The following is a 22684-nucleotide window of genomic DNA, read 5'->3' as shown; positions in this document are numbered from 1 at the left end:
TTGCTGCCTGCAGCAGGAAGTCCACCCATCAATGCACAAGGAGACAATACTACTCTGCCACCTCCTCATCATTCCTTCAGCTCCTTGCACCTGCCTCAAATCAAGGAATCACCTCCTGCAGTTCCTAAGGGAATGGTTTTTACAAGTGCACGTGATATCTGCTTTTTCCTGTCTGCCATTCCTTTCTTCCACCCAGCTTCTTTTGGGCTGATTCTATCAGATCTGCTTGAGACAGAAGTTTCAGAGATGCTAAGTTCCCATAAGTTTTGTGGAAATGGGTGGTCAGGCAGGAGTGAGGACCCAAACTGGTGCCCACTGGGAAGAGAGGCAAGCCCTGCCTTCCCTTTCTGTCTGGCAGCAGCCAGCCAGCTCACCTGCTGCTCTGTGCAGCAGGACAGGAGTGGGAGGTGGCACAGGGATGGTGGCTATACTCTGGGCATACAGAGTACCTGGGAATACTGCTGAGGGAGCTGGCTCTGTGGGAAGAGAGGCCAGTAGTAGCTTGTTATACTGCTCAGACAACAGCCTTGCAAACTGCACAGCATTTGCACAAACCACAGGGCTGATCTGGTAGGCCTGGAATTACTGCTCTTTGCAACGGAAAGAGAGGTAGGGACATGATCCTGCCCTGTTTTAGCTCTAGTCCTTCCTGGCCCATGCAATCCCCACCTCAGGGAAGTGACAGAGAAATCAGACCTGTCAACCTGCCCCAGGCATGCAGGACATCAGCCCAGACTTAGCAGCAGCAGCAGCAGCAGTGAGAAGAAGGGCAACCTTATTAACTGGAATGTGCTCCCAGAAGGGCAGAGTACTCTGTTCACAAGGCGCAGAAACATCCTGAGTGCTCCCTAGGAGGGAGCAGCAAGGAGCTTCCCAGGGACAGCTGGGAACTAACTGTACTTGTGCCTGCTCCAGCCTCTCCTTCCTTGCACAAATCATTCCCATTTGCAGGGCATCCTGATGCTCCTTGGGAACAACACAATTGTGTTTCATGGCTTCCTCGAGTTCACAGCCTGCCAAATAACCCTTCTAGGTGCAATGGTGGGAGAGTTTAAGAAGTGAAACTGTCAGTAAGGTGTAAGGCAAACCTAACAGAAGAAGACACAGCTAAGCCTCAGTTAGCTAAGCTAACTGAGCTGCAGGGAAAAGCAAGCTGCTGTTACAAGAGACATCTATGAGTTATCCCTGCAGACAAAGCAGTGGAGAAAACTTGGCTCCAGTGCTGACAGACGTTTGTCAGTAGAAGTGCACAGAGATGCTTCTCCAATAAAAGCTTTGTCTCAAAGCCACAAAATTAAACATTCTCCTTTAGCATTTAAATACATTAACTTTCTGAGGGTATTTACAAGTCCAGTTCAGAGCAGCAGAACAGCCAGACACTGGAGGAAGGTGGCACAAGGCATTGTTTGTGCTTTTCCAAAGAGCAGGGCAACCTCTGACCACAAGGAAGTAGGAACACAGATCCCACACTGGGTCAGCAGAGACTGAGGTGAGCCAGGCAGAGACTCTCACATGCTGAATTTGTCCTGAGGGAAAGGGTGAGGGGGTGCTGTCCATTTACAGTAGCCCCTGGGCAAACACACATGCTGGTGAGCATGTTACATCCAAGCAGGTGTCCCACACGAGGTGCCAGAGACCAGAACATTGGGGAGCAAGGGATCTTTGCCATCAGATGCTCTGCTTTCTACACCCAACATCCGGAACCAGTGGGGACATTGCTGCAAGAAAGTTTCTCAGGTGAGATACTGCAGGAGTGCTTCCTAGCTGGGGACAGATGTTAGCACAGCTGCCAGTCTGGGGAAAGCTTCCTGCATCCTGAAGTGAGCAGCTGCAGCAAGGGAGTCTCCCAGCACTGGCAAGGATGTCCATGTGAGGCCAAGGACTCTGCAGCCACAGTGCTTAGCATTGTCGTCTGGCTCTTCAACAACGTTGTTTGGAAACTTGGCACATTCACGTAACATCTGTAGGAAGGAGCTGTGTAGGTCCCCCAACAGTCTGCCAGAGGAAAACCCAAGTTTGTTGTTTTTTTTGTTTTGCTTTTAAAAAGGAAAAACAACCTGTAAAAAAATATTCTCTGAGATGCACAGACGCTTGTACTTTGTACTGCCTTGGCCATCCCTGTTCATGTCACCTGCAGGTTCCTTGGAGAGTCTGGTTCCAATGGCAGCAGGACATCCTGTGTACAGCTGGGAGTAGCACTGTCCCTGTTCAGCCAGGGGAGAGCAGTTTGTGCCTGTCACAAATCTGTGACTTTATTCTCCACAGCTGCTGCAATCTGTTGTAGTCTATATCCAAGCTGCATCTTCTGTGCTGTCGGGTCTTCTTCCAAGGCAGTAATGATCTGCAACGAGACAGAGCTCACTGGCAGCCTTTCTCCAGCACACACCACTGCCAACCAGCTCAACTCCATGCACAGGGAGAATCTCAAGCTGGAATCCAGTGTGCTCAAAACTAGAGCAGGTATCGCAGAATCGCAGAATGTAGAGGTTGGAAGGGACCTCTGGAGATGATTGAGACCAACTCCCTGCCAGAGCAGGACCAAATCTAGGGCAGGTCACTCAGAAAGGCATCCAGACAGGTCTTGAAAGTCTCCAGAGAAGGAGACTCCACGGCCTCTCTGGGGTATATAGTAACTCATCTCAAATTAACCACAAATCAAGTATTCTAGGTTTGTCCTAATAACCTATAAAATTTCATAGGGCATAAAAGAACGCAACACTTCTCCCCTGAAAATTGTATCTTCAGTAAATTAATCTTTATACTGTTTAATTTTTAAGTAGAAAATTCAGATACCAGCTTAAAAAGAGTAAAAAAGAAAGAAATGTACATGAAATCCCAACAGCCTCCAGGACAGAGCTAGGTCCTTGTTTGTCATTTCCTCCTTCCATTTTTGACAATAAAAAAGCAAACTTGGGACATGGAAGTTACACATGCCAATGAAACAATACACAATGTTGTAACAGTCTGGCTGCTCTAAATTATTAATTTAGGGTTGTTTTTTGTTGTTTTGGTTTTTTTTTGCTTGGGTGGTAAAAGGAGAAGGGCATGTTCACACCTGCTGGAAACACACACTCACCTGGTCGTAGTACTTATTGATGTATTTGTACAATTCATGTAGAGCCACCAGGGAATTGAGGTCACCTGAGTAATTCTGAATAAGACAGGAAGTTAGACAAAACTGTAAGACACCTAACAGAGCAACAGCAAAGGGAATTCACCAGTGCTTCCCAGTGAAGGAAAAAAAATCCCACATACCCCTTGCTCTCAATCCTTGACTACACATTTCTGTTCAGTGCCAGCTGGGCAGACCCTCGCCCTCCCAGTGGTGCCACAAAGCAAAGCAGCCACTGGGAACAGTATTTCTGAACAGGACTGCACATGCAGCTGGAATATCCCATCTTTGCATCACTAACTTTCTATGAGATACACAGGTGAGGGGCTAGGCTATTTTTAAAATAAATAGATTTATTTACCCGTGATAGCTCAGCCAGAGCAGAGTTCATCTCCTGGTCACTGGCCGAGATGGTCTGACGAATGTCTGCATAGTACCTGTGCAGTGGGACACAGGCAGTTAGTGCATTGTTCCTCCCAGCCTCCTCCTTACTGCTTAAACTAGGACTCCACACATTCAGGACTTACCTTTCCACCATCTGCTTGTAGCGAGGAATGTCCCGGGCGTAGAGCAGCTTATTGATCGGAGAGTCCTTGAACATCCAAAACCAGAAGTGATTACAAAAAGCTCCTCCATCGTGCTGGGTGCTAACCTCAGCAGCTACCACCATCACTGCTAGTTTCTGGCATTCATTTGGGATCAGGAATTGTTGTCCTCTGCTTGGAGAGGCACTTCAAACACCAGGCTCCCTTCTAGTAATGCAGTCTGAGGGAACCATGGGCTGTATTGGTGAAGGGACCTCTGGGATCCCTAGCCCAGCCTTCCACTTTGAGCTGGGTGATCACCTGTATGAGGTCACACTGGCTATGGCTTTGCAGAGCTGATCCCTGAAATCCTCCAAAGATCCACCCATCCCATCTCTGGTGACTTGTGGCAGGGCTGCTCCACACTCAGCACAGAGCAGGTACTGGTGGTGAAAGGTTTTTTCTAATGGCCAACCTGAATCTCCCAAGATGCATCCTATGACTTACACTGTCTGCCACAGCCAGATGGAGTTTAGCTCTGTACCCCAAGCAGCTGTAAACTGTAAATGAGGAGCACCCAACTTCTTTTGCATGCTAAACAAAACCAGCTTCCTTCCTCTTCCCTTCCCAGGATTCTCCACTGAGTTCCTCTCCAGTGCTCTGGTGGCACAGGGGAGCCAGGAGTGAGCACGGTGTCCCAATGGCACTTCCCAGGAGTTCCTGCCTTCCTGGGGCAGCTCTCCTCAGCTGCCTGTGCCAATGAAGATGCCTTCTCCCTCTGTACTTACCCGCCCTAACTTATGGTCAGCTATTGTACAGGAGTCCATGAAGGTCTGTGCAATGACCAGGAGCACAGCATCTACATTATCTGACGTCTGCACATCAAAAACAAACTGGGGATTCTTGATGATGTTGATCCAGAACCGCAGGGGGAGGCTGCAGGGAAGACAAAAGCATGACAGGGTATCAGCAAAGGCAGCAGCTACAGTGCTGAAAGACACTCTGCACATGTTGCTGCACCTCCCCTTTTGCTCCTCCTTCAGTCAACAAAAGTGGCTCTAGACGGATTAGCAGTGCCTCCCCTCTGGGGCCCACAGGAACACCCCATACCTGTTTGTCTTCCAGATATGGATGGTCTCAGGGTCTGCAATCCCATAGTGTATTGCCTGCTCATCCAACAGGTCAAAGAAGTATTTGACTGCCAGAGGGACGGGGCGGTTGGTACTGAGGATCACCTGGAACAAGTCATCCACAAACTTCTGCAGAGTGCCCTGTGGAGAAACAAGCAGGACAAAGTCAGCACAGGCAGAGGAGAGTGGTGAGGGGTCAACCCTCTGCTGCTCAGCAAACTTCCCTCACCAGTCCAAAGCTACCTCTCCTTCCCTGCAGGGAGCAGCAGGAAAGATAAAAGGAGGCCCCAGCAGTTTGTGGAACAGCGGCCAGGGAGAAGGTCATGGACAAAGCAAAATGCAGAGGGGAGTCAGATGTCCCCAGAGCCACTGCAGGTCAAGGGGTTTGCTGCAGGGCAGAGAGCTGCAACATGATGGAACAGCCCTGAACTGCAGAGACTGCCCAGGGGAGGGGACTGCCAGCAGCTGTGCTCAGCCCAACAGGGACACGGAGAAGGGGTTTGCTCAGCAGCAAGAGGACAATCAGTGAATGGGGGAAGAACACAGGCACTGCCTGGCTAAGTGCCTGGGCTGTCCTCTGGGGAATGGTGCTACTGCAAGCTCCCCATTGCTGGGGAGCCTGGGTCCCAAAAGCTGATCCTTTCTTGAGAACAGAGCAGAGTAAGAAGTATTTTTTTAACAATGTCATTTTAACAATGACACTGGAATAAAGCAAAAGGGAGAGTGTGAGCAGGAGCTATGCCTGATTTATGACTGCAGCTGAATCTGTACATAGCTGGTGTGTACTATTAGCACCATCTTGCTGCAGCAGGTAACAGGTCAGTCTTATCTTCTTGGCCCTGGGTGGGGTGGAAGGTGAGCAGACATGGCAGCCCAGTGGACACACTGGGTTACTGCTTTTTTCTGTGGGACACACAAAGACAAGCATGGGGTGGACACAGGGATAAAACCACTTCTCACTCACCCAGAGTCTCTGCAAAACTTAACCCATTAGTAGGAGTAAAATTTTGGCATTGCAGTGCTGGGATTTGAGGGGAAACAACCAGCACGTGCATCAACCCAGGCAAAGGGGCTCTTCATCTTCATACGCATCCCTGCAATCTGCCAGGGGATATGAAGGAAGGCAGAATCCCAAGCACAACACAATCTGTGCTTCTTCCCACCTTCATGGAGAGCAGACGTGTCAGGTAGATCTCCGGGATTGCCTTGGCTCGCTCCCGATCTCTCAGGCTCCCACGGCGATGCTTGGGGAGCTCTGGCTCTTCTGTTGGTTTTACCAGGTGCCAAAGCTTGATCCCACCTTCATCTGCATCCTCTAGCATTGGTGTTTCTAAAACAAGCAGTTGTTTAGAGATATGTCAGTTCTCTCACAGTCGCGCTTGGCCAGGTGAGCCCCAAGGAAGCAAGATTTAACAGTACAGAAACACAAAAAGGAAGGAACCTCTGGAGGCTTCTATCCAGCCTTCTGCATGGAGTACAGCTGTTGCTAGAACTACATCAGGTTGCTTTTGTCCACCCAAGTCCTTCAAGGTCTTGGAAACCTCTCCCAATAGAGATCTCCCATCACCCCAGTGGTTTGTTTCAGGGCTGCACCACCCTTTGGCTAAAGAAGTTCCTTTTTCCACATCCAACTTGAACCTGCAGCCTGTGGCTCCTGTCCATCGTGCCACAGGAGTCTCCACGGAGCTGTTCACTCTGCCAGGCAGTAAGGTAACTGTCTGGGGTCCCATCACTGCCCTCAGGCCATTATTAAAGTTCCTACAAGCTTTCAATTTCATGGCAATCCTGCGAGGGTCCAAATCACGTATCAGCCTTCCATAGCAGCATAGCTGGGGCTATGGCAAGAGTCTTGTCCTACTAACTGGCAAGTGCTATAGAAGCATTTTATCAGAACAGGACATCAAACTCACTCTCTCCTGGGATGTAATCCTGATTCTCCCTATGGATGTGCTTGGTCAGGCGTGGAACCAGTGCTACTGTTGCTCCATCAGGCACCTGCACACAAGCAAAAGTCAGCATTCAGAGCAAACAGCCTCTTTCTCATCAGCATAACAGGCAAGCACTTGTAGACCAAAACAGACTGTACTATTACCAGAAACAGGGACAGAAAGGGGAATTTTGGGGCACCATCCCTGTCTTTCCTGATGGTGGGAGAATCTTATTTGCACCAATTGAACTGATGTGCAGGAGACAAGGGAATGGTAGACTGGGTTCTGACCTTGTAATGCTGAAGAGTGTTCAGGCGTTTCCAAGTTCCTTGAACAACAGATGTCACATCCTCATCAGACAGTATCAGATGACCTGCCAGCCCTGATCTCCACTCTACAGCCATTAAAACACAGAAAAATGAAAAGATAAACTGTTGAGGCATCTGTGAAGTCTGTTGTGCTTCAACCTGAACTAGTGGAACTATGCCAAAGAAGACTAACACTCAAGCTACATCAGCATCATGGGAGGGCTGGGAGTTCATCAACTCAACACTCAGGAGTTAGGAGAAAGTTCCCAAGGACACACTTGTGATGCACCTGTCCAAGTCATCTGTGTACATAAACACTCAGGATTAATTTTCTGCATGTAAATCCTTTGCATCTATGGGCACTGAGTTTTTTACCTAGCTATTGAATAACTAGATTTTCTTCTGCAGCTTTTCAGAGACCACTTCAGGTTTGACTGTCCTGAATAAAAAGGCCATGATTTGCCAATTCAGTCTATCCACCACCTTGAAGGATTAGCAGAAGTGTCTGTAGGCTCTCAGAACTTAAGGCCAGAAAACCTTTAATGTCAGATACTTTTCTCCATATATAAAGGCATCAAGTCACATATCAGCCTTCTCTTCAACAAGCTGAAGATGCTAAGCTCTTGAACCCTTTCAGGTTTGCTTTCCATCCCCAGGATAATTCAAAGTTCTTTGCACTTGTCCCTGTTATTTCCACATTCTCCTGCAGGGCAAAATCTGCTTCTAGTAGTGGTCTTGTCTCAGAGCACAGGATCTGTGAGACCACTGCCTTACTTTGCCCTGCCATATCCCTTGCTACACACCCACAGATCCTGGTCAATTTTTATCCATGCTGTTTCACAGATTGCATAATCTGAACAAGTACTTGTAACAGCAGAGTCCTGCAACCACAGGACAGGCAGCCACCTGGCTTGCCCAGGCCTCTCACCGGACACTTGTCAAGTTCTGAATGCTGTCAGATTGTGACCCTACAAGAAGGTGATTCAAACCACACAGTCCTTAGTACCTGCTGTTCTGCACTACCTGCTCATCTGTAAATGTCACCACTATTCAGCAACAGCCAAAGAACAAGCAGGGTGGAGAAGTGAGTGGCTTCCCTCACAATCTAAGTCCTACCTTTATTAATAACCACAGTGGGCAAAGTCCTCCCTGACATACGTTAATGAGGTGCTGCCATTAACTTCGCTGGCAGGAAGAGCCAGTCTATGACTACAGCACCTTTGCACAGCACTCAAATTGTCCTCCCTTCCTACACACTCTCTATGCTTTTTCTCCCATGTCCCCTTGCCCAAGTCACTGCCATGGTCCCAAGTCTGGTAAAGATCACCATGAAATGGAAGGGGCTGGACCCAACTGCTTCTTTCCCAGCCCTGCCTCTTGCTGTCAGCCTGTTTCCTGCACCATGCCCTGGGGTGTCCAGCCAGAGTAGAAGATGCTTGGTCAGTGACTCTGCACACTCAGCAGAGAATGACCAATGTCCCACATGCCAGGGTATTGTGCACAGATAGAAAATGTCCCCTCTTCCACTTCCTCACTGAGTTTTGGCACCAAGGGGTTCTGCTCACCGAGGTCCAGGGTGTCTGGGTCTGGCCGGTGACAGTACGGCGTCCCTTTATAGATCTGATCTAGGATTTTCTCCTTCACCTGTGTTATGGTGTCACAGTCTAGCACTTTTGCAGAAATCCCTTGGGAGTCCTCTGCCCCTCCTGCAGCAACTCCTGCTTGCGTCAAGGCGTTTAAGGTCTGGGGGAGAAAAGAAAAGGTCACAGCTACTCAGCTGATAAAATTACCTCTGACATATTTACACCTTTGGTAGTTGGCATGAAGGCAAGTTAACAGCTAGTCCTTTCACTGGAGGAGTTTCAGGAAGGAAGACATCATGGATGTTAAACACTATGTTCAGCCTTGTATCAAGAGCTGGAAGCCAGCTCAACAGCACTGGGGAGAGACTTTCATGGGCCATCAGCAATTTCATCCCCTCAGTTTCAGAAACAGAGCACAGCGCACACACCAGATTGCTGTGGTGATGGATCCTATCGGCCCAGGCCCAAAGTGCATGTTTTTTTAGCAGAGCTCTTGCTCGTCCATGGAGTTGGGCTGTCGGGACAAACCTGGCCCCCAGGAGGCAGAGGCAGGATGCTGCACTTCTGTCTTAATAACAGGGGGAGAGACACCTTCAGCCCTGCCCCAGCAGAGAGCCCAGAGGGAACAGAAGATTTGGTGCTTACCAAAGTCCGGTACTCAAGGTCCTCTCTCAACAGGCGGTTGTCATTGAGGGTGTATTTGGCTTTCCCTGTCACCCAGTCGACTGGTCCTTTGTCCACCTGGTGCTTGATTCCTCGAAACAGCATGTAAAGTGGCTCCCCAACTGAGTCCTGGCAGAGAATGGAAGGAGTTTCACCTGAGAGAAATTCAGCTCTCTCCTCCTAGCAGAGCCCAGCAGCTTGGAAACACAGACACCCAAGCAGAGGGGGAGCAGAACTGAGGATGCAGCAGCCAAGCCACAGCAGGCAAGACAGAGGCTCTGCTGACATCTCCTGCTCCATGCACAGGGAAGGGGCACAGGCCAATTCCCAAGTGGATATCCAAGACCAAGGCATTGTTATGCCTCCATGTCACTAGTCTGAGAGACTCCTTGCCACCCCCTCTCCAGGAAAAGTATTAGATCAGAATCTGTCCCCCCCTGTGCACAAACCAGCCTACGGCCAGCATGTCTCAAGATAAAGGAGCTACACTGAACCCTGCATGATCTGGTGGAACATCCTGGAAACACTGAGTGGTGTTAATGCAGACTGAAGCATCCTTGTCCCCAGTGAACAGCCCAGCTCTCTCGTTCCCCACCACGAAATACAGGATGGCACTGGCACTATTTCAGCTACAAGTGAGGCACAAAGCCAAGCTGTGGCTTTCCCCCCTCTTTTGACCCCTCTACACCATGAAGGGACAAAGAGCTCACCCTCACAAATGCGTACAGACAGATGGACATCCAGTTGGTTAACAGCTTCTCTACCACTGTTTCTGTCCTGAAAGAGAACATGAAGTTGGTCACAGGGCAGGGAGGGATTTGGAGATAAGGGTCACTCCTCTTGAGAAAAGAGCACACTAAGTGATGATACAGGATCAAGGGAAAGGGAAAAAAAATAAAAGGACTTAAGAGACCAAATAAGGTTAATGCTTTTGATACCACTTATTTGAGGCACTTTCCAGCCTGAAGGAGGCACCAAACTACAGAAGTGGAGAGACAAGCAAGCAGGGGATACAGGAAAGTGTCTGGTAAGTCTCAGACAAGGGAAATTTGTTCAGATCAGAAGGAAGGACCAGACAGGAGTCTAATGGGGATCCAAACACAGGAGATATTTCAGTTTAGCTTCCAAACATGGCTGGACTGTGAGCCCAAGGACCCCAAAACAGCAAAGTGAGATTAGCAGACCTGGCAGATCCCTAGTACCTGAACACAAGGAGAGAGTTAATGTACAACAGCTTCAAAGGAAGAGGAATTTGGGTTGAGCAACTCCAGCTCCCGACGCTTTTCACACCTTGCCTGCTATATTCCCTGCCAATTGCTGACTAGGGTGAGGGGTGTCATTGTTGCTGCTCTCTCCCAGCACACACTGGTCTTACAGCTGCAGCCCAGGCCACCAAGTTGTCCTACCCACAGCAGTTTCAGAGCTTTCCAGCTGTTCCGATGGGACCATGGCTGGCTCACTCACCTCCGTAGCATCAGCTTGGGGTTCTTGGCCACATACTGCTCCACAAGGTCATTCAGGAGTGTTTTGAGGATGTCAGTGAAGTACTCCAGCTTCCCATGCAGCGACACAGTGAGCAGGGATGCCACATAGGCCCGGTCTCTGGGAGAGAAAGTGCGCTGGATTTCCAGAGTGTGGATGAACTGGTGGGGAGAGATAAACCAGTGTGTGAACCTGCTGCAAACAAGGCAGCCACAGCTATGGGCTCTTGGAAGAAACCGTGCTGCAGGGAGCAACTCAGGAATGACCTTGAACACACACTGCCTGCTTCCTGCCACCAGCTGTCAGTGCCACGGCCCTGGCCCCATGGCAGGCTGCAAGCAGAGAGAGGGATATTACCTTGGTGAGGAAGAGCTTGCTGTTGAGCAGGTTGGAGAGCTGGACCAAGCCCTGCTCCACAGTTTGCCGCCGGCACTCAGGGATGTCCAGGTCCCTCTGCAGAGGTGACTCACGGTGGCCCGGGAAGAAAATGCGCTCTGCGTAGGACTTGTAGTCCAAGAAGGGGATCCCGGTGCCCACCAGGTCACTTGTCAGGTCCATCATCTCAGTCATCAGGTCTGAGGGAAAGGAAATGCCCAAGAGGTTGACTACATGATCACAACTGATGGTGCAGAGCATGAGGTGAGTGCAGGAGCCAGGGCCAGCAGGACGGGAGAGGAAGAGGATGTTTCCTGTCAGGAGGAGGCACATTGGGGTCCCATTGCTAGGACTTTTAAAACTAGACTAGGCACTGGGAGAAACTGCATGAGGAAACTTCCTGGCTTGGGGAGGAAGCAAAAGATGAATTTGGTCATTATTTTCTTTACAGCTGGGGCCTGGCTCCCAGTTTTATAAAAGAGGAAGCCACTCTTCAGCACAGATCTGTGGTTACAGGAGCTACCTACATCACAAATAAGAGTATTAGGGATCTCCTGCTCCTCACTGCTTCCCACATTAATTGGAGATGACAGTCTGAGTCACCCACACAGTTTCTGAGCCCCAGGTCTCCCACACAAGTGCTCACTGCTGTAAGCAGCTGAAGTACAAGGTTTGTGGGCCCAAAATATGGAGTGCAATTTTACTTGCCCTAGACAACGACTGGACTAGCTGTCCTCTGAAGAATCAGAGGGATCTGTAGAGATCACTGTGCTCTGGATTAAACAGAAGAATTAAAAAAGGAAGAATTTGGCTGTATGTTTCAACACATTTGCACAGGATAAAGTTATTGCCTGCTCTGAGCTACCCAAACAAGTGTGCAGGAGTGGAAAGAGAGGGGCTGAAAGTGGGTCTTCAAGCTTCCCTGAAGATGCAAGAACCCAGAAGCTCAGTGACTGACCTGTGAATTCCTTTTTGCATCTGTCTCGAACACTTGTTTCCAGATTTTCCAACTGGATTTGAACCTTCTTGTAATCCCTCAGTGCCTGTTTGCTCTTCCTCCTGCAATAAGAAGCAGAATTGTTCTTAGTGGCCCCAGCCCAGGGATTGTCCTTGCCAACTGTTGTGTTACTGCCAAAGACTCCAAGGCAACTAGTGTTGAGGTGATTTCTACTGAACTTCATCTTTGTAGGATACCAGTCGGTGTTCTGTAAACTAGATGTGTCTCTTGGAGCACCCATTAGGTGTGGGCTCTGAATGAACCACAGTGCAGGCTGTGACCAGCAGGTGCAAGATGCCTCACATGCAACAACACCAGGGACTCAGAATTTGGCACAAAACCTTGCTTAGTCCCAGGATGTACATGCTTGGCCGCATCCTTTGAGTTCCTGTAGAGGAACTCAAAGATCTCATCCAATGGCAGAGTTCCTTACCTGTATATGAAGACGATGACCAGAACAATGAGAGCCACAAAGGATGCTCCAACACCCAAACCAATCTGTGCCTCCAGTGGGAAGGTGAGCTGGCTTTCTGTGTCGTACTGCACTCGGCCCAGGAGGAAGTTCAGGTTTCCCATCTGTACCTGTAAGAAAGCATGTGCCACAACATAAGCTCAGTGCAGTAATGGAAAGCAAAGCTACAGGCCTTCTGCAGAATGGGTGTAGGTGGCATACAGCTCTCTGGCAAAGCTGTCCCACAGCACAGCTCCTGAACCCAGCCATACCATTTGCTTTCAGGCAATGTCTGGCACAGAAAAGTAGAGCTGAGAACAAAAGAAGCTCCTTGACACCCCTGGTACAGGCCCCTGTCCCCCACCAGGGCTTCTGCTTCCCACCCCACTCCCTGCCTCCACCACTACTTGCTTGTGCTTCAACAAAACAACATGATTTCTTGTGGCACTGCTGCTTCCCTACCGTGAACTCTGGGAGCAGGTCTGTGCCCTCCCGCTTGGTGCGGTGCCGCGGAGCTGGCTGCTCAGAGGGAGGCTCACAGTAGAGATGGTTCCTTGTCAGTGTCTTCACCACACAGATTCCTTCCCCAATCATGGCCATAACTTCATCCTTGGAAATAGCCAGATCTAGATTTTCCCCCTGGAACAGACATGAAATCAGCACATCAAAAAACAACTCTGCATTTCCATGGCCCCAGAGAAGACGGAGGAGACCCACACCATTGGGTGAAAGCAGCATTTCCTTCCCTGGCAAGGCTCGTGTCTGAGTTGGCTGCAGAAATTCATTTTGTAAGCTAAAAAATGCACTTGCATACAATTTAGATTATAGCTCTAGGACCCACACCATGCTGCACAAGTACAGCTGTGAACAGCCTGTCCTCAACCACTGAGCTCAGCTCTTCACTCTGTGCATGGACATGCACAGGTGTGTATATACTTGAAAAGGCAATCTCAGGCCAGTTAACTTAAGCACTCAGGTGAGTCAATCAATGCCATTCAAAGCTGCAACACATTTATCTTATTCTTATCTGCTACATAAATATGCTTTAATTTGGAGAGATGAAGCCCTTTTTTCAATAAAACCACTCTGACTGATGTTCATTACATTTTGATGTTCACGCTTCTGCCCAAAGCTTTGTCAGGGTATTCCCACAGGTTGGTAGATCAGTCTTCTTACTCTTTGAAACCTTACATCTTATTTGTTCTCTCTCAGCCTTCTCAAATCATCCTCCTTCTCCAAGGTGGCAGAAATACCAATGGCAGCAGTATAGACATTTCTAGACTAGTTCATCCTCGCTATTCTTACTCATATGCAAAAAAAACCCCAAACAACTGGAGAAAGCAAATCTCCAGGTGCAGCCATTGACTTTCTTAATGAAGGCTGGAATAGAAAGTACCTTTCCATACAAAAGAAATACCTCAGATTATTTTCTTGCACATAAAGAAAAATACATTAGTCACTCTGCCCTTCTGCATAATCCTTAAAAAGTTATTTTCCTATCTCCATCTAGTAACAGGTTTTTCCTACTGCCAGGATTCTTTTACTCCTAAGTAACTTCTAAAGAAATCTTAAGAGGTTACAAAAAAGCTGGCAGCTGAGAATAGGATGTGGGGTTTGTTTAGTAGATAATATCCTATATATGAGTAGTTTATTAGAGTTAAAAATAAATAAACATGGAAGTTTCTCCAAGCCCTATAAACTTAAAAATTATAGGCACAACAGGCTTTTTTGGTGCTCTCCCTTCCCTGTTCTTATGTACCATTTCTCTTACGCCAAAGTAGATGTGCTGTGACAGGTTGTGAGCCTGTCAGATACTTAAAAACCCTGATGCTGCAGCACACCAATTTAAAATGCTCAGCTTAGAAACAACTTTGTTCAAGGAACCTTATTTCCATCTAGTTTTTGTGTTACCTCCACAGAGATGACGCTTCCTGGCTTGTGGCGATAAGGCTTGGCAGGGTCTTCAGCATTCAGTGGCTTTAGGATGGGGTTGACTTCGTAAGAGAAGGGCATGGGATGCAAAGAGTTGAAATCAAAGCTTAGGTTATCCAGAATAAATTCCAGTTTGATACGGACACTCTGCAACAGCAGGTTAATAGCTGGAGTTTTGCACAGGATCAGGTAAGATGAGTTCACGAGGCAGGGTTCTTCAAACTAAAATGTGAAAGGCAAAAAAGTGTCAGTAGTGAGACTCTAATGTTTCTCTTGCAGGTTTGCAGTACTTCCCAACCCTCAGGAATCTGGGGCCAGTCTGCATTCCTCTCATCTGGAGCAAAGCCAAAGGAACTCAGCTTAATTGTAGAGGGAAAAATAAAAAATCTGAGGAATTCCCCGTGTTCCTCTAAAGAAAGTTTTCCCAGCACTTGCTTTGTTGCAAGTGTCCAGGTCTCAGCAGTGGAGAGCAGAGCTCTGAATTCCCCCAGCAGAAAATTCTGGACAGACATCAGCTTTAGATCTCTCTGCTCTTGCAGACCAAAGGCCCAAAAGGCCTTCAGTGCAAGACCAATTTTCTAGCTTGAATACTTGTATGAAAGAAGCATTTCTTCATCTGACTGGAAGTGTTTTATACATTTAGTGAAAGTATTAGAGTAAAATTATTTTTTCCCCTACAGTCACATGGGTAATGGTTAATGGTGCACGTGCATCAGAACCATATTCTCCCATTTTCTGTACAGGAAACCCTCCACCATTTGCATCATGCAGATCTTTCTTGTACTTTGGCTGCCAAACACACTCTACCTCTGCAAATTCTGCTGCATGCTCTTTGACCTTGATAATCACATCAATACCTCTGCAGTGACCCACCTCAGGACACTGGTAGTAGGAGAGCAGAAAATGTTACTGGAACTGGTAATTTCACTGAACTCTGCCTGCTTTTGCATCTCAGAGTGAAAGAGAGCCCAGGGGCTGGAGAGAACTATGCAAAAGGAAGAGTCTGGAGCACAGACAGGCTGAGCCACACAAGCTCTCTGTCTCAGCTGTGATTTCTTTATCTCCACACTGCTGTCCTGCTGTTTCTGTCACTCATCACAAGTCCTGCACATCCCTAAGCAGAGGAAGACCCAACTCATGGAAATGTTTGTAGAAGTGCTTAACCTCTCAGTCTAGCAGAGAACACTTCCACTTGGCCAAGACTGTCAGTTGGTGCAATCCAAGCAGGTAACAGCAAGAGGGCCAGAAGCCCTAGGGACAGAAAGTCCACCTCTCAACCCTCCTGCACTCTCAGCTGCAGTGAGCACCCTGCCACGCTACCTGCTGGATGCTGCACAGGGCACCCTCAGGGCACTCGGTGTCCGGGACGATCCTGCGCCGCCGCCCCAGTCCGCGCCGCCGCCGCTCGGATGGAGAAACTGTCACTCGGATCTTGGGTTTCTGTACAACATCCAAGTTGTATCCATGAACTCTGAGCACTCTCCCTCCACTGAAAGAGAAAAGCAGCTGATCTCACTCACCTGTTATTCCTTAGGCCTGTCTTGCCCATGCTTCCACCCTTCTGCTTATGCCCATTCCGATGACCCTGGTGTTACTCTGCAGGGTGACCCAGCAAACAGGTGCCACTGGTGCTGTATCACCTGCCCCAGCACACAGCCCTAGGGAAGGTGCACTCAGTCCTTCTACCTGAGGAAGCTTTTAGGTGGTTCTGCAAAAGTGATGTTGGGATCCAGAGTATATCTGAAGAGGGATCCTTCCAGCCTCCGTTCTTGGTCCCCATACTTGACAGTGACTGGGAGTTCTGCAGACACATTGCTGGGACTTGTCTGGCATGCCAGCTGATCCTCTGTCATCTCAGAGAGGCTTGGAGAGACAAAAAGAGAGAATAAGGGATTAACACAGCCACTCTGGAGGCAGATTTTATAGCAGTATGCCTCAGTCTTTTCAGTCTGCAAACCTCTTCTGGTATTTTCCTAACTTTAATGCTAAAAGGTCTTGTGCCTTATTCAAGCAAGCAGTAATTGCTAGGCAGTTGTCCATGAGCAGCACATGGAGCAGGTACAGCCACTGAACAGACTGAAGAGACCAGGAGCATGGTACCAAGGCACGTGCACCTTCTCTCCCTGTCAGGTGCACTGTCCCAGGACACAAGAGAACAAACACCTCTTGGTGTTAGTCTGCAGGAGGCAACTGCAGTTCCCCATCAGCAAGAGCAGAGCTGTTGGGATGGGGTATAGCCCTGCCAAGAGACATGCAGAGGCCATGCAGCACTGTTCATGTCCCAGGGAATGTGGGCAGGAATACTGCCATGACCGTCAAGGGGAGGATCTGGAGCACAGAGGAGAGCAGAGCTCCAACATCCTGTGCTGCGGGCTGAGTCTGGCAGCTTCATGCCCTGCAGGGCTCTGGGAAGGACACAGGGCAGTGCACAGCCAGCATGTCAGCAGGTTCTGATCTTACATGTGGCAAGGGAGGTCTCCAAGCAGGACACTGATCTCACTAGGATGCCCAGTCAGCAGTTTTGAGCCCAGAAGAGTGAGGCAGGTTCCTCCTGCTTTGGGGCCCTGAGTTGGAACAATGGATTTCAGCTCTGGGTTCTAGAAAAGGAGAGAAAACAAAAATTAAACAAAGAAAAATAAATGAAAAAGGTGAGTCATGAAGACCTCAAAAGATAAGGCAAGAAAACAGCAGAACATGTTCAGTGACCTCCACTGCTCTGAAAAGAGAAGTGATAGATCCCATTCCTAGGCAGGCTCAGCGAGGCTCCTGCAGCTTCCTTACAGAGCAGGGGCAACAGGGGAGGGATCAATGACACCAGCAAGAGCCACGAACTGGGGAGCAGCCTTCTACTGGAAAAGGCAGATGGATGCTGCACACAGCAAAGCTGTGAGCCCCACACACAAACCCTAGGATTAACAGTTCAAAGGGATTGCTCAGGTCAGTAACTGGATTAATAACTCAGGTTAGGAAAAACAAGGTAGCAAATAAACTGCCTGTTTGTCTAGTAGATGATGAGATTACCAGCAGGGAGCCCTAAGAATTTGTGTAGAGGCCTGTGCTGTTAAACATACTTGTAGCTGACCTGGAAAGGGGAAATGACATTTCATAAATTATTCAGAGTGACAAAAACTTAGTACCACTGAGGAGCTGCAGCAAAATTAGAGGAACCAGGCAGAGTGGCACAAGTCAGGCACTGCTGATAAAGAGCAAGATACATGAAGTGAGAAGGAGCAGGGAGACTACAACAAAAAAGCAACCTAACTGTACATACACTGCTGTGAGTTTCAAAATAGCTCCTGCCCATTCCAGAGTGCTTTGGTACCTGTAGCACCTCTACCAGCTGCATAATCCAGCATATAAAATTGTTCCATACAGTCAAAAATAGAATAGCCTGAGACTTTTCAGGCATCTCTTTACACTTCCCATGGGAGAGGGAGACATGTAACTAGGTACATAACTTGTAAGTGGCACAGCAAGGATGAAAAGTGTGTAATCGTATTTAAAACCTATTTAAATATTATTTCATAGTTGCTGGGTTTAAGGTATCAAAAAGTTAACAGAAACATAAAAAATAGGAAGCATTTCTCCATACAATACACAGTAACTTTGGATTTACTGCCACTAGCTGCTGAAGGTTAGAAGGGAGAAGTGTGTTCAAGCAGCAATTTGCAAATTAATAAAAGGGAAGTCAGAAATCTTAGTAAGATGTTAAGTCACCAATTAAAAAAAAATCCAAATCAGAAAGGTACCCAGTATTTTTCCTCTTTCTCTAGAGCATCTTATAGTTACCATTGTAAAAAATAATAATAAAAAAATCACTAGACCAGTGAATCTGCAGTATTGTCTAATAGAGCTGTTCTTAAAATCTAAAGGGGGGATGAAAAAACCAAACAAATAAAATCTGCAAAAAACACCACACAATGAAAAGACCTGAAAAACAGATAAAAATACCAGCAAGTGCCCAGTGGAGTCCCACAGATTCATGCAATAGACAGATATTTAGCAGAGATTCTGGAAGAAGAGAGAGAGGCATTAGAGATCAGTAGTTACATTACCTGATAAGTGAAAATATGGCCAGAAACTCCACGTCCTCCTCCAGGCACTTCCACCACAATGTGCCCAAACTTCTCTGTCCAGCTCCCACCAGTGACACAAACGATACTGCAGGGCAATCCAAGAACAGTGTCACACCATGGAAGAGCAGATGCATCCACTGCATCATGTCCTAAAACCATCTAACAACCACAGTTCTCTTCTTTCAGCCTTATCACACGCTCAGAATATACAACCAAACACTGAGAAACACCTTGAAAAGCTGGATTAGGTGCAGCAGAAAAAAGCAGGAGGCAGTTCCAAACAGGCCCATCCTATCCAAGGTTGTTCTTCCTGGGACAGACAGGATGAAACCCACTGTGCCTCACAGATACATGAAGAGTCCAAGAACTCTGCCATTGCCCAGAGCTGATCAAATCAGTCACATCTGGAATGACCCCAGGCTAGTGGTGGTCAATCCACACATTAGCACTGTGTCTGATGCAGAAGAAGACTCAAAACTGCAGGTGTAGCAGGCCCTGCTCTTCAGCCAGTGGCCTCTGGGACCAGCCAGTTCCTCTGGTCTGCCCCACCCATTCTTCCCAGCCCTTTTTCCAGCCATAATTTGATACAGAAGATGCTGACAAGGTGACAAGTTAGGTTGCACTTAGAACAGGGCAGCAAGGAATCCCATCTGACAGCACAGATTTGCTAACAGAGAAACTGCTCTGCAGGAGACTCCCCAGCCTTCCTACACAGCAGGAGATGAACTTTGTCTGGACCTTGCTCAGGAGTGGGTTCCAGGTTCACAGCTATATCTCCTCAACCAAAAAGGCCCAGGAATTTGAACTTAGGCAGTGCAGTCCCAAGCCAGCCCCAGACCCTGTGATGCCAGGTGATATACAGATACAGAACAAAGACAGTGCTGACCCCAGAAAGATTATGCTCTAATTCTAGGATGAAAACAGAAACCAGATGGATCCAGACAAACAAGACACACAGACAGGACAACACTGCTCAACACAGCAGGCCATTTTCTAGCAGGATCTTACCTGGCTCCCAGAGGGAAGGGTGCTACAGCTACTGCTACCATGGAATGGAAAAATGGGTTTGTGATAGTTCTGATGAGAGGTTACTCACAATTGCTTTCCTCTTCTCCTGCTGATTGCTTGGCTCCTCTCCCTCCCTTGTCCAAGGCTCCCACCTACCTACCCTGCCACAGGCCAACTACACAAATATTCCTTTCTCCTTGCTTCCTAGCTATCCCCCAGTCACAAATCTCAACACCTGACTTGTCTGCCTAGCTCTATGGTCCTGCCCTGGCCAGACACACCAGATACCCAGTTCTCCACCACTGACATTAGCCTGATTGAACAGGATTGGTCTTTCTGCTTCTCATCCTCCTCCTCCTCCTAGCCACTACTTGTACAAGCACTTTGTGACCTGCAGGACAACCCTAGCCACCAGAAGAGTGGCACAGAGCCCTCCAGGACTGCTTGACCTGTCCCTGGTTGAGAGGGTCCTTTCATTGGGTTTGTTCCTGGGAGGTGGAAGTCTGGCTGGCAAGTGAAGAATGCCAGTCTCAGGGTGTGCTGTGCTCAAGCAGCAGCAAGAACCTGAGCTGTACCTCCAACCACGTGTGCCCATCCTCACCCTGTGTTAACATGGTCAGGATACCTTCCTTGCAGGAACACTTGCACAAGACATATCCTTGGTGTTACTGACACCACCCTATGGCTGAGAGAGACACCCATGGCACTGCCTGGTTCCAAGCCTGTGACTCCCTGGCCTGGCTGGGGCTCTCTGCTGGCAGGGTGGGCAGTGCAGGGCAGCACTGTTTGGCCACTGCCTTGTACAAAACCTGTTCTCTCCAAGGTCACTGCCTGAGTAATTGATCAGACAGTGACCTTACTCAGGGGCACTCCCTGGGGAATGGGCAAGGCTCAACACCTGCTACAGCAAAGGCAAGGACATCTCAGGCTGGTGTCAGCAGCCAAGGGAAAAGCCAGAGCCTGCCTCCGGGAGGAGGTTTTACAGATACTCTACCTGCTAGAGATCTCATACTCTTGAGCATCTACGGCACAGGGAATTCCTGCAACAGTGACAGTTTCTGCAATGTCTTGATGTTTCTGCCCGAGGTTTGAGCCAGTGATGGTGATTCTAGTGCCACCTTCCACTGGTCCAGACAGGGGGTACACCTGCAAAGACATCCGCGCATGTGTAAATGTCACAGTATCTCAGACCTCTGCACTCTGGCAACTGAACTACAGCACAGGGCCCTTCAACTGCCCCTTTACCAACTGCCTGGTCAAGTCACTGCTATGGATTCCTTTTACTGGCTTGGACTAGTACCAGGTTGCACCTGGTCAGAGATACCTTTTCCATATCTCACTGTTGCCAGTAGTCCCCTCCAGAGGTGATAATCCACTACAGACTTCTAAGGCAAGGACTGCCCTGCTTTGCCTTCTCATCAACATGCTGACCACTCCGTAGGGCATTTCTGCTGAGGAGTGGGAATGCACAAGCCAATACATGTTACTGGTATTGAAGCAGCAAGCACCATTCCCCCTCAGCATCAGTACAACAATGAATTGCATGCTGCACAAACGTCAAAGCTCCATCCCTGAGCAGCATCCAAGATAAACTAGGACAAGATGCAGCACATGGATGTTGTGTGCCACCAGAGGGAGGACAAGCTGACAGCAAAAGGGACACATGGCTACAGACACTTGTCATGTGGCAGTTAGCAAGAAACATTTAAAATAAACAGACAAAAATAATTAACTCCAGTAACCTGTCATGCCTTTCCCATCCATGTTGTGCTGTTAGCATTAGGTTTTGCCCTCCTTTGCCCCAGGATCAGTTAGGCCAACCTGTTTCAGGGTCTGGCTCAGAACATCTGGAAGATCCAATCTGAGGACCCTTTCCCAGCTCCTGAATGATTCTGCTCCTTCTGGCATGCCAGTTTCAGCTCAAATGAGATACAAATGCATCTTTCCCCCCGTCTCTATCAGCAAACTGAAAGTCCAGCAAAAGAGTCTAGTGTCCTCACAACACCAAGGGATCACAGTAGAACAGGACTAACTTACACCTCAGATGGCAAAAGTATTACTGAGCTGCACCATTTGCACTTGGAGTTCACAGCCTTTTTGATTTCAACTGGAGAATGGAGCCCTCCTTGCCCAGGGTGCAGTGCCCTAGTGATCGAGTTACTCACGGAGTGAATGAGAGGTGCTGGACACAGGTCTTCTATCTCTTCCTTGCAAGAGCCCCTGAAGATACAGCTGGGGCTGTCACCTCCACACCACACACAGTTGTACTTTGAGTCGGCTGTTTGGCAGCGGCTACAATCAGTGTGTCCCACGGAGCAGTTGTAAAAAGTCACTGCAATGGAGAAAAATTCAGAGGCATCTGCAAACATCCCCTAGGGCACAGAACCAACCAGCAACCTGGCTTCCTGCACAGACACCTCTCCTCCCTCCCCTGGGACAAGCAACAGAAATGAGGCTGTATATTTTCCTTAATCTCCCTGTGACAGGACTTCTACAGATGCAATTAGCCTCACTCAAGGGTTTCCCAGCTCTCTTCCCCCTCATCTGCTGCCTTTCTGCTGGGCAGGTGTTGCAGTCCTACCATGCAGATCCGCAGCACTGTCCACTCGCAGGTGTCGCCGCCTCTGCACAAACACCACAGCGTTGAACTCGAGTTGAGGTGCTGTGTAACTGTACTGCAGAGACAAAGACCATCAAGACAAAAGACTTAGAGGCAGCAAGAAGCCAGCTGAAAGGGCAAAAAGCATCAGCATCCATCCTGCATAGGGCGCTGGCACACGCAGACTGTACAGAGCTTCCAGTGAATGCAGACAAGGCAGTGCCAGCTGGGGCAGTGGCAGCACAGCCCTGTCCTCCCTGGTTCCTGCAGTCACAGTTCTGCTCTAGAAAAAGTAGCAGGCACTGGGATGAACACTGAAAGCAAATGTGTGCTCACAATAATACTTGTCTAGCTTCCTAACTGAATTCCTAAATGGCTAATTCCTATCTACAAGGCACCTGCTCAGAAAACTGCTCAGGTTGGCATTTCTGCCATTTCAGTAGAGCTGAGGATTAAGGATCACAATTGGTCTGCAGGGCCCATGTTTGCAAGAGTCTATGTTGTTCCTGCCCCTTA

The 22684-nt window shown here is 48.5% G+C and overlaps 1 protein-coding gene across 2 annotated transcripts in view; it reads right to left on the bottom strand.

The window, feature by feature from the left end:
• Window positions 1–2026: 2026 nt before the first annotated feature.
• The window catches only part of PLXNB1 (plexin B1), a 37454-nt gene continuing 16796 nt past the window's right edge, over window positions 2027–22684 (bottom strand). For both annotated transcript variants that reach the window (XM_009999295.1, XM_009999294.1), the window contains 25 exons: window positions 22151–22244; window positions 21735–21901; window positions 20564–20715; window positions 18541–18646; window positions 16946–17082; window positions 16172–16348; window positions 15806–15974; window positions 14465–14707; window positions 13016–13192; window positions 12536–12684; window positions 12064–12164; window positions 11088–11305; window positions 10713–10891; window positions 9959–10025; window positions 9231–9377; window positions 8568–8745; window positions 6985–7088; window positions 6677–6761; window positions 5930–6096; window positions 4747–4907; window positions 4425–4572; window positions 3640–3704; window positions 3474–3549; window positions 3077–3151; window positions 2027–2341 (listed from right to left, as the gene is read on the bottom strand). In XM_009999295.1, the coding sequence (XP_009997597.1) occupies window positions 2237–2341; window positions 3077–3151; window positions 3474–3549; window positions 3640–3704; window positions 4425–4572; window positions 4747–4907; window positions 5930–6096; window positions 6677–6761; window positions 6985–7088; window positions 8568–8745; window positions 9231–9377; window positions 9959–10025; window positions 10713–10891; window positions 11088–11305; window positions 12064–12164; window positions 12536–12684; window positions 13016–13192; window positions 14465–14707; window positions 15806–15974; window positions 16172–16348; window positions 16946–17082; window positions 18541–18646; window positions 20564–20715; window positions 21735–21901; window positions 22151–22244 (3447 nt within the window). In that variant the 3' untranslated portion in view covers window positions 2027–2236. The remainder of the gene's footprint in view (window positions 2342–3076; window positions 3152–3473; window positions 3550–3639; window positions 3705–4424; window positions 4573–4746; window positions 4908–5929; window positions 6097–6676; window positions 6762–6984; window positions 7089–8567; window positions 8746–9230; window positions 9378–9958; window positions 10026–10712; window positions 10892–11087; window positions 11306–12063; window positions 12165–12535; window positions 12685–13015; window positions 13193–14464; window positions 14708–15805; window positions 15975–16171; window positions 16349–16945; window positions 17083–18540; window positions 18647–20563; window positions 20716–21734; window positions 21902–22150; window positions 22245–22684) is intronic.

Source organism: Chaetura pelagica, unplaced genomic scaffold (assembly GCF_000747805.2).
Source record: "Chaetura pelagica isolate M959 unplaced genomic scaffold, ChaPel_1.0 scaffold316, whole genome shotgun sequence".
In the NCBI taxonomy this organism is placed as follows: domain Eukaryota; kingdom Metazoa; phylum Chordata; class Aves; order Apodiformes; family Apodidae; genus Chaetura; species Chaetura pelagica.
Note: the sequence above shows the minus strand (reverse complement) of the source record. Positions and strands in the feature narration are given on the sequence as shown.